The sequence below is a fragment of the Filicampus tigris genome, chromosome 15, assembly GCF_054856515.1.
Source record: "Filicampus tigris isolate MCC_2025a chromosome 15, RoL_Ftig_1.0, whole genome shotgun sequence".
Classification (NCBI taxonomy): domain Eukaryota; kingdom Metazoa; phylum Chordata; class Actinopteri; order Syngnathiformes; family Syngnathidae; genus Filicampus; species Filicampus tigris.
This window is the reverse complement of record NC_141231.1, coordinates 485,198-496,940: the sequence shown is the minus strand read 5'-3', so window position 1 is coordinate 496,940 and position 11,743 is coordinate 485,198. Positions and strand designations below refer to the sequence as shown.

The 11,743-nt window shown below is 43.3% G+C and overlaps 1 protein-coding gene across 2 annotated transcripts in view; it reads left to right on the top strand.

The window, feature by feature from the left end:
- The first annotated feature begins 1,734 nt into the window (after positions 1–1,734).
- The window catches only part of scai (suppressor of cancer cell invasion), a 97,959-nt gene continuing 87,950 nt past the window's right edge, over positions 1,735–11,743 (top strand). The window contains exons 1-2 of one of the 2 annotated variants that reach the window (XM_086052927.1): positions 1,735–1,991; positions 9,778–9,902. In XM_086052927.1, coding sequence (XP_085909053.1) covers positions 9,784–9,902 — 119 coding nt within the window. In that variant the 5' untranslated portion in view covers positions 1,735–1,991; positions 9,778–9,783. The remainder of the gene's footprint in view (positions 1,992–9,777; positions 9,903–11,743) is intronic. The other variant, XM_086052926.1, reaches the window with a different exon arrangement.

Below are 11,743 nucleotides of genomic sequence, written 5' to 3'. Positions count from 1 at the left end.
AAATGGTAGCACATCATACGTTGCTCAAACGATGAAGCTCAACCTGTTGGATTCCATGCTTCAGAGTTCACTCCATGAGAGCTTCCTCTTCTCGACACCCTCCCACCTCGTCCAGCGGCCCTGTTTGGCTTGTGTCACCGCTTTGGAAAGTCTAGTTGCTTCTTCCTGTCGGCGTACCTCCGCTCCAACCATGGTTCGTCGATCAGTTGCTGATGCCTTTTGCCAGAAAGGAGTTACAATTCCAAGGCCAAAACCTCCTCTGTCTTGCTGGACATGGCCCACTACATCACGATGGAGGAGAGCAGATTTGGCCTGAAGGACAGTGGTGGCAGGGGTCAACTTCCTCCCTGTTATCAAGGTCGGTGTCCTTATTTATTTTTCAGAGAGTTGGCAACCCTACCGACCTCTGATTTAGGCCTTTACAATGGCGGATGAAAACCCGCTTCCGCCATTCGTCAGTCCATCGTTTTTAAAAGGTGTCCCGTCATTTGTCAATCGTCAGCAAAACGGGCGTCCATCAGTGACGGACTAACGGACCGGTTAAGTTAAGTCTGTCAGTTAGTCCGTTAGTCTGATGGAGTTCCCACCTCTGGTAAGCGCATTGTAAGAACTGGCCAATATCTGTTCCACCCAAATTTTTGTTAGTCTTTTGAGAAACGTTTTCCATGTACCCACTTTATCATGTAGGGATCGTCAATTTGCTGTCACGTCGCGAAGACAGGTCAAGTCAAGTCACCAAGACTTAAAACTCGTCCAAAGAGGCCTACTCAGTGGTTTACTGAGGAAAACCCACGCACTTAAACAATCATGTAAGGAAGCTTGAGCGCAAATGGCGTGCGACTAAACTTGAGGTCTTCCGTCAGGCATTGTGCGATAGCTTAGTGATATACAATTTTTTTTAAACAAATAAGGTGAAAGGGGTGTCTATAAAATCCTTCACAAATGTTATCCTTTAAATCATTATATGACAAAGTTTAAAAGGGATATTAATGTGAACTGTTCTTTCTGTGGAAGCCACCCTGACATTGTTCAGCACCTCTTCTGGATCTGTGCACACTCTACAACCTTTTGGAATGATTTTAGTAGATTGAGCATTGGACAACTCTACACAGACTACTTTAAAATGGGAAGATTTTTTTTTGTTTGTTTTTCTAGGAGGCAAAGGTAAAAATGTGTATTTTATTGAACATTTGTTTCTCATCCTTGCTAAATCCTGTCCCCACAAATGCAAATACGGTGACCAAAAACACATTTTAAACACTTTTATAATGACACTAAGTCTTATATAAAATTGATCAGAAGCTCACTGAACAAAAACGCAATAAAAAAATAATTAGTATTTGTACTACATTTAAAGTTTTTTGATTTGTGTAACATGTATACATATTTACAAACTTGATCGTAGAATTTAATAATAATTTAAAAAACAAAAAACAAAAAAACGAAACAACTCTCACGGGTTTAGAAACGGTCATGCGCTCCCGGCCTAAATGGGTTAAAGCTAGGATAAGCGGTTCAGACAGTGGATAGGTGTATGCGCAACAGTTTTGATTTGAATCATTAATTAGTAGTTTTTTTCTTGTATGAATGTTCAAACGGTGTATACTGTGCATACCGACAATAGAGACCTCGCAGACCGCTGAAAGGGCCCTAATTATACTGTTAGCACGTCTGTCTGCGATAGACCGTCACAGAACACTGTACTCGAAACGATTTTACTTTGAAAAGTATGACCCGGATATAGTTAGCCGGCAACCAGCCGTATTGTAGTCCGTGAAACGTCAAGGAAATGAATGAGGCTTTCCGTGGCCTCTCCGATGATGGAATAGCCTGGACTTGACCAGATCCGTTGGTTGCTATTAGGTGACATTTTCAAGCAGCTATGATGCAACGAAAGGTTTGATACATTGCTAGCCTTTATCCCGTATTTGCTCGTGTTGAATCAGGAGAGTCAACTATTTAACTGTCCTTCTCTGGAGCGGACCGACAAGGTATGAACAATGACTAACTCATGTTATGCCCAAACACAACTGATGAGATGCCCATTGTGTGTTGCCATGGCGATATTTGAGTAAATGATAGGAAACTGGTCAATCGCCGGAGCGAGAAATTCTGGGCCTGCCGTGAATCAGCTATTTCACCGTGATTACAGTAGTTTGGACGTAAATAAGTTATTTTAACGTGATGTGTCTGCTGTTGTGTTACGGTTAACGTGGATTCCACAATTGGCTCCTGATTCAAGCTGTGACCGCGAGGGCAATGTCAGTCCAATAATTTTGTGTTTCCTAATCATAACTTTTCCTTAACTTTAATTAATTCTAACCCCAACCTCAATTTTTATATTAATTTGACCTCTTTCTGTTGTGACTTATATCCACCTTTTATTTTTGTGGGGGCCTAATCATTTTCTAAATTATTTTCGTTTTTCACAAGCTGCATTGAATTTGTTAAACAGCATAACTGTTCAATTATTTAATAAACACGTGAAACAAAACGGCTTACTGACAACTCTCGAATGGCTGCAAGAAATTGTAAACATAATTTAAAAAAAAAGGACACAGAGCGGTATTTGAGCCCATGACGTGAGGAACTAAAGGATCACCTTCGGGGCGAACGCTCTACCCACTATTGCCTTAGCTGCCGCACTTTCCCTGGCACAGAATTTGTACTTGTAGTTGACGCGCGATTCACGGCAAAAACGACACGTGGCAAGTTGACGGTTATGGCAAAAATAACCACTGGGATTGGTTGGAGAATGTAATTAGCGGTTTAGCTTGGCGATCAATATCAACCAGTGCCCGATTCTGTGAGTTTATGTTCATTTTCAGAATAAAAATGAATGTAGAAAATTTCATTGTTTGGAACTTATCAGCATGTGTTTTCTTTGTTCCGTGGTGGGACGCTTTTCTAATACAAATGTCCTATTTTACTATCGATCAGTTATTAGATATTTTTCATTGATAAGAACGCTGGGATTTGAAGCGTTTGAAAACAAGTGATAAATTTCTTGTTGCCGGGTTAATAGTAATTAGTGATGTATCAAAATGTGCCGAGGCTTCGAAGCCTGTGTCAAGCAAACCAGGATGGATTTTCTGAAGCCTGTATCGAATCGCCTGATTCATTATAGGGAAATGGCGTCAAGAATGACGTATTAAGCCTTGCTAAACTTGGCCAATTTCCTAGCTGTGACAAATATATTTATTCATGGAGTCAAAAAAAAAAAAAGAAAAGCAAACGAAACATGTTCCCATATGTTACAACGCAGTGAGAAAATCTGTCCAAGATATCACACATCACATGCCTGCGTAAAATGTGTTTCAAGTAGTAACTGGTGCAACTCCATGTCACTCATAATATTTTATAAATTACTACAAGACTCAGAAGTTTTTTTAAATTTTTTAATTTTTACATTTTTTTTAATAGAAATTCCAATTCCAAGTTTTTGTTGTTGTGTTTTTGGTTTTGTTTTGTTTTTTTGGTATGAGTGGGCGATATATATCGCCATTGATATTATCGAAAACTTGCTTCCATGATGAACAATTTTACATTGAGTATTTATAGTGCCTTAAAAAAGAGAATGAGTCCGTTGATGAAAAGTAGGAGGAAATGATGGAATCCTCATTCGCAAAATCAGTGTGCATAACTACAAAGGATAAGGATAAGTGATAAACATTCGCCGAATCAGCAGGCAGGACCCAGTCATGTGCCTCTGCTAGCAGTCGAGCAAAATATCAGTGACCACGCTCATAACACAAAACACTCCTTATCTCAAATCTAATTTCCCACTGAAAGCTGTGGTTGTTTTTAAAGCGCTCTATGAATAAAGTTGAGTTGAAAAATGAATGGAAATACCATTAATCCGTCCCAGTGTTCACCCAAAAGCATAACAATTGTTGTAATGTGTATTTGAGGAAACATAGGAACCCTTAATACTGCACTTTATAAAAAAAACAAAAAACACTTTGTATAATTTTTATTTAACTTTTATTTAGCCAGCTAAGGCTATTGAAAACAGATTCTTATTTGCAATGCCAACCTGGCTGCAGACAATGAAAGCAGGAGTGGTTTTACAAAACCCACCAACCCTACTCAGCTACACCAGTGAGTATCCTTTAGCAAGATGCTGAACGTCCAGTAGCTCCTGATGCTGCAACATCATTAGGTGAATGAGGAGACAGTGTTGAAGCTCCATCCATCCATCCATTATCTCCCGCTTATCCGAAGTCGGGTCGCGGAGGCAGCAGGTTCAGCAGGAAAGCCCAGACTTCCCTCTCCCCAGCAACATCTTCCAGCTCTTCCGGAGGGATCCCAAGGCGTTCCCAGGCAAGCCGGGAGACATAGTCTCTCCAGCGTGTTCTGGGTCGTCCTCAGGGTCTCCTGCCGGTGGGACATGCCCGGAACACCTCACCAGGGAGGCGTCCAGGAGGCATCCTAATCAGATGCCTGAGCCACCTCAACTGGCTCCTCTCAACGCGGAGGAGCAGCGGCTCGACTCTGAGTCCCTCCCGGATGGCGGCAACTTCTCAGCCTATCAAGGGAGAGCCCGGACACCCTGCGAAGGAAACCCATTTCGGCCGCTTGTATCCGAGATCTTGTTCTTTCGGTCATGACCCACAGCTCATGACCATAGGTGATAGTAGGAACGTAGATCGACCGGTAAATTGAAAGCTTCGCCTTTCGGCTGAGCTCCTTCTTCACCACGACAGACCGATACAGGGTCCGCATCACAGCAGATGCTGCATGCTGCCTGTCGATCTCCCGTTCCATCTTACCCTCACTCGTGAACAAGACCCCAAGATACTTGAACTCCTCCACTTGGGGCAGAATCCCGTCCCCGACCTGGAGAGGGCACGCCACCCTTTTCCGACTGAGGACCATGGTCTCAGATTTGGAGGTGCTGATTCTCATTCCGACCGCTTCACACTCTGCTGCGAACCGCTCCAGCGAGAGTTGGAGATCGCGGCTTGAAGAAGCCAACAGTACCACATCATCTGCAAAAAGCAGAGATGCAATACTGAGGCCATGAAACCGGACCCCCTCGACACCTCGGCTGCGCCTAGAAATTCTGTCCATAAAATTATGAACAGAATCAGTGACAAAGGGCAGCCTTGGCGGAGTCCAACCCCCACGGGAAACGAATCCGACTTACTGCCAGCAATGCGGACCAAACTCTGACATCGGTGGTACAGGGACCGGACAGCCCTTATCAGGGGGCTCGGTACCCCCCACAGAACTCCCCGAGGGACACAGCCTTCTCCAAGTCCACAAAACACATGTAGACTGGTTGGGCGAACTCCCATGCACCCTCGAGGACCCTGCTGAGGGTGTAGAGCTGGTCCACTGTTCCACGGCCGGGACGAAAACCACATTGCTCCTCCTGAATCCGAGATTCGACCTTCCGACGGACCCTCCTCTCCAGCACCCCTGAGTAGACCTTGCCGGGGAGGCTGAGGAGTGTGATCCCTCTGTAATTGGAGCACACCCGGGGGACCACCACCCCGGTCTGCCAATTCAGAGGCACTGTCCCCGATGTCCACGCAATGTTGTAGAGACGTGTCAACCATGACAGCCCCCCTACATCCAGAGCCTTTATGAACTCCGGGTGGAACTCATCCACCCTTAGGGCTTTGCCACCGAGGAGCTTTTTGACTACCTCGGTTACTTCAACCCCAGAGATAGGAGAGCCCACCTCCGAGTTTCCAGGCTCTGCTTCCTCAGTGGAAGTCGTGTCGGTGGGATTGAGGAGGTCTTCGAAGTTTTCTCCCCACCGACCCACAACGTCCCGAGTTGTGGTCAGCAGCACCCCATATCCACTATAAACAGTGTTAATGGTGCACTGCTTCCCTCTCCTGAGACGTCGGATGGGGGACCAGAATTTCCTCGAAGCCGTCCGGAAGTCATTTTGCATGGCCTCCCCCGAACTCCTCCCACACCTAAGTTTTTGCCTCAGCAACTGCCAGAGCTGCATTCCACTTGGCCAGCCGGTACCTGTCAGCTGCCTCCGGAGTCCCGCAGGCCAAAAAGGCCCGATAGGACTCCTTCTTCAGCTGGACAGACCAGCGGGTTCGGGGATTGCCGCCACGACAGGCACCGACCACCTTGCGGCCACAGCTCCGATCGGCCGCTTCAACAATGGAGGCACGAAACATGGTCCACTTGGACTCGATGTCCCCCGCCTCCCCCGGGACGTGGGAAAAGTTCTACCGGAGGTGGGAGTTGAAACTCCTTCTGACAGGGGATTCTGCCAGACGTTCCCAGCAAACCCTCACAATACGTTTGGGTCTTCCAGGTCGGACTGGCATCTTCCCCCACCATCGGAGCCAACTCACCACCAGATGGTGATCAGTTGACAGCTCCGCCCCTCTCTTCACCTGCATAAGCACAAACAGCAGTCAGGACCCGTCCCCCCACCCTCATGCGGAGGGAGGCTACCCTCTCGTCTACCAGGGTAAACAGAGTGGAAGAGTGTCCAACCCCTCTTGAGAGGACTGGTACCAGAACCCAAGCTGTGTGTGGAGGTGAGCCCGACTATATCTAGTCGGAACCTCTCGGCCTTACACACCAGCTCGGGCTCCTTCCCTGCCAGAGAGGTGACATTCCATGTCCCAAGAGCTAGTTTTTGTTGCTGGGGATCGGTCCACCAAGGTCCCTGTCTTCTGCCGCCGTTCAGCTCACACGGCACCCGACCCCTTTGGCCCCTCCCACCAGTGGTGAGCCCATGGGAAGGGGGACCCACGTGTCCTTTTCGGGGTGAGCCCGGCCGGGCCCCATGGGTGCAGGCCTGGCCACCAGGCGCTCGCCATCGAGACCCACCTCCAGGCCTGGCTCCAGAAGGGGGCCCCGGTGACCCGCGTCCGGGCGAGGGAAAACATGATCCATTCATTCTTTTCTTCAAAAGGGGTCATTTTGAACCGTGCTTAGTCTGGTCCCTCACCTAGGACCCGTTTGCCATGGGTGACCCTACCAGTGGCATAAAGCCCCAGACAACTTAGCTCCTAGGATCATTGCGGTGCGCAAACCCCTCCACCACGATAAGGTGACGGCTCTTGGGGGGGGGTGTGAAGCTCTTTGAATTAAATACGTTGTAGGTAGAAAAGTGCTATACAAATGAAATCCCATTTACCATTCAGTATTCTGAACAGTTGGTGTCAGTTTTAAAAACATCATTCCAAGAGATATAACCCATCCTTATTTCAACACTGCCTAAACCTGGAGTACAGGGGTGCCACAGGGTGCGGCTAGTTCACACATTTTGTACACTTTGTACACAAACCAGTGTAGAAGATGTCTACCAAACAACAAAATCATCAAATTATCTGATGACACCATTATTATGATCCTACTTCAATCTGGTGTTTGCCCATCCACCTACCACAAAGAGATAAACCTCTTTTCGTCCTGGTGCCTCTCACCATCTGCCTCTTAATGTGGTGAAAACAAAAGAGATGGTATTTGATCCCAGAGGACTACAGACACATGACCCTGTGATCATTGAAGGCAGAGAAATAGAACAGGTTGAGTCTTTTAAATACCGGGGTGTGTTTGTAGATAACCAGTCGAGATGGAACACACGTGGACTATCTTTGCTCCAAACTATCTCAGAGGCTTCATTTCCTGAGACGACTTGGATTGTTTGGTGTGAGCACAAAAATAATGACTTATTTTTACAATGTCTTTTTACAATGCCATCTGAGAGAGTTTAATCAAAAACAGGTATGCCATGTTCGCCTGGTTTAGTCCATTAACTGTCAAATGTAGAGCAAAAAAATTTAAAGGCTTGTTGTGAATACAATGAAAGTGATTAGAAGGAAAGAGTTCCCTTATTTGCAAGAAATTGTTCATCATCAGCGACCTTTTCCATTTGTTGCATTGTGAATATGAGTTGCTTCCTTTGGGAAGACGCTACCGAGTACTCAAATGCAAAAGCAACAGATACAAGCTTTTTTTTAATCCAATCCTCTGTGGCTATATTGAACAAATCGGCGTGATATTCATCACATGCACTAGGTCACTTTAATATTGTACTTGTGTCTTATTTGCTTTCATAATGTATTTTATTCAACATTATGCAATCAATTAAGTGTAATCTTTTCCAGGCACTTTATCGTTGGTGATTTTATTGCATTGATATGTATTATGGCCATGCCTTTTTATTCCGTTGACAAATGTACAATTTTTCATTTTTCTGGCCGTTGATTTGTGTCCTTGTGAATGTATGTGTGTTGTATTGTGCTGGCAGCTGCAGGCAGTGAGACCAAGTCAAATTTCCCATTTGGGACACTAAATTTGATCTTATCTTATTTTGTTTGCAATTTCATGAAAAGACAAGCTTATTCCTCAACTTTCTCTGTGACCACATAAGTCTACTTTGATGGCCGTATTTGTACACATTCACCTGTTCCAGCTGAAATGGCTTGCATCGGTATGCAAACTGTCAGTTTCACATTACCGGTTGAATTAAAAACTGCAAAACTGATTGATAACGAAAACTGATTGCTGTAATTCAAGTTCTTCTAACCACTTATGGAGTATGAGAAATGATAAAGGTCCATTGTTGAATGATTTACAGTAGTGAGACATTCCCACGCAAGAGCTAACTTAACAATCTACTATGAATGCACTTGGATGAGTTCAAATTTGAAATCATAACACTGTTTAATGAGTCATTTGCTTTATCACAGTAAATGCAGGTCCATGTGAACGTAGATTTGCATGTCGTATTTTGACATGCTCAACCCAACTTTGTTTGGAAGGCACAAAAACAACCACAAAATAGAATACATTTACTTTATTGTCACAGTCTTTGGTGCAGATGCAACAAATTTGCTTATAAAAACAAGACAACCAATAATAAAATAATAATTATGAAAACTACTAACTGCAGGATAAGGATAAATGTTCCCACAAAGCTTCACGACGGAGCGGCCGACTGGTGGGTGCCATGATTGGGTATAAAAGGAGCTTCCCTGAATTGCCCACTCATTCAAAAGACAAAGATGGGGTGAGGTTCACCTCTTTGTGAACAACTGTGTGAGAAAATAGTTGAACAGTTTTAAGGAAAATGTTCCTCGACGTACAATTGCAAGTAATTTTGGGATTTTATCATCTATGGTCCATGATATCATCAAAAGCTTTTTGTTGCAACAGCCATTGAACATACTGTATTTTGTAGCAGACGTATTTTTTGCTCATTGCCTGATGCTGCAAACAAACCAATTCCAAATGACTGACAAAACGGTGCCTCTTCTGTAAATTGACTCCCTCCGCTCGCTTTGTCGCAATAACATCAGTATAAACCAGTATGTCAGCCTGGATGGGCTCCCCACCAAGTTTATTATTTGGAACCCCCCTCCACCCCCCCAAAAAACTCAATTAATTAGTAATTAATAAATCACCCAGCCCTTGTGTGCTTTTTAGATTTATACTGCTCACCACATGCAGAAGTGGTCAAGAGGAAAGATTCAGAGTTTGTTGAACCTTACAAAAACTCCACTTCTTGGAAAAGCATTATCGAAGCGAAATTAATCCAATAATTAACCGACCAGCTGCTAGTTGACATTAGCCAAGAAAATAAGAATAATTTTAAAGACTATTTTTGCTGTTAACTGCATGTAGATCTCTCTCCCTTTTCTTAAATTTGGAAATTTAAATAATTGTGTCATTTTTTTCCAACCTCTCTGCACACCGCTACCCAGTGTGGGGAAACTCTTGCCTCGTGTGAATCCATCCTTACAGCAGCAGATTATCATGTCATCTGTATCTCTGTTTTTGTTTTAGGTGTACATGATTGCTGTCATGACTGGAGCTGAAATTGAGGATGATATTCCTTTTGGTGACAGGAAGACAGTCACAGACTTTTGCTATCTCCTGGACAAGTCTAAACAACTTTTCAATGGATTAAGGTTAGACTTGATTTCATCTGTAGCTTTCTTATTCCACATTGAGGATCTTTCAAATATCCCAACATTTATCATGGGTCTTTGGGTGTAAAATTGATTCGTTGTACAGTGGACCACCGCTTTTTGCATGGCATAGTGGCCTGCCAATTGTGAAAATATGCATAGAAGTCATGGTTGTTGAAATGCATTGGGGAAAAAATATGATTACAGTGGACTTGACAGTGCAACCTTTATGGTAGCAATTGCTCTCGTTTTTCACTGTTTGCTGGTAAAAATTTCATCCGGGACAGCGCAAAGGCATGTTTTATTGCTCCTACAGGTACACCTGGCTTGTTTACATCTGCATTTTGTTTACGACGTTCATCAACTTGCATTGTCCCTTCAAATACATAAATTGAATTGAATTGAATACAGCGAAGGTGCTCCAATTCTGTGTCCGTCTGTCAGACTGCACGCAGAAGGTGGAGCGCGCGTCAGGTTAAATCTTTCCTGTTCGTCGATGTCCTGTGAAAAACACTTATCTCCAATTTTGGAAACTTTTTAAATTTTCACTTTAATGTGATTTCCGTCACGCGGAAACATGATTCAGGTAAAAATAAGAAAATGAAAAAAAATGGAGATATGTGTTTTTCACATGACAGCGACAAATATGTAAATATCCAAGTATGAATGTGTACTTGGCCCTGTTAATGGCCATCTGATTTAACTAGCACTATTTGCTTTATAAAAGACGGCTTTCCATCCAGCTCACTCACATTGAGTGATGCGCTGATGATTCATTCTGCATTTTGGCAATGGAGACTGCGCACTTGTCTATTTTCACTTGTACATGTGTAATTATAAATATTGTGGTACTGTGGTTGTAAAGCACAATGGTCAAGGTACGTAAATGGGTGGTGAGGTCTCAAACTATTGTATGAAGTGGTCGCTTAAAATACAAACAGGTATTCATTGTTTGTGTGTGTTGCGGGCTGGTCACTTATATCAGTCGTGACATATGTAACAGGCAGATGCTTGTGATTGAATACTGTATTTGTATTGTTTATAATACACTCAACCTTTGTGGTTCAAATGGATAGGGTCATGATGGGAACATGACATTAACTCATTAAATGCCAGCCATTTGTTGCACAGCCAAGCCCCTGAGTGCCAGCCATTTTAGAGGATTTTGACTTATATTTGAAGGCCCACAGAATATTGTGTTTTGTGGCTATATAGATATGGAACGTACCAAAGGAAAAGATGAGGCTCTCTTCGTTCATCAGAAAAAAAAGTTTATTTCTACCATTTGTCATTCTTTAATCTGCAGTAGAACATAATCAAGTATAACTGAAAATCCTGTTTCTGGAAAAAAAAAACTGAGAAACAAGGTTTTGTGAAAAGACAAAATATTTCAAATAAAACACCAGTCTTTTGTGCTTTTATCACAGCTCAAATATATAAACAGCACTTTTCTTCTAAAAACCCAAAAAAGCAATTTTGATGGCAAAAAAACAATGCAGTTTCAAGTACCGTATTTTCCGGACTATAAGTGGCTCCGGAGTACAAGTCGCACCAGCCATAAAATGCATAATAAAGTGGTAAAAAAACATATATAAGTCACACTGGAGTATAAGTCTCATTTTGGTCGGAAATTGTGTGCTTAGTACACATCATTTTAGTTCAAACAAGGCATTCTGATTAATATTGTGTTTGTGGAATATGAGTTAAGTTGTAAAATCCATCCATTTTTTACCATATCAAGGGTTGGCCATTTTATTACTTCTGTCAACTGAAAATGACATCACAGATGCGCTGAGGGCTCAAATAACGACCAATCATGACTCAGTTTCAGAAAACAGGTG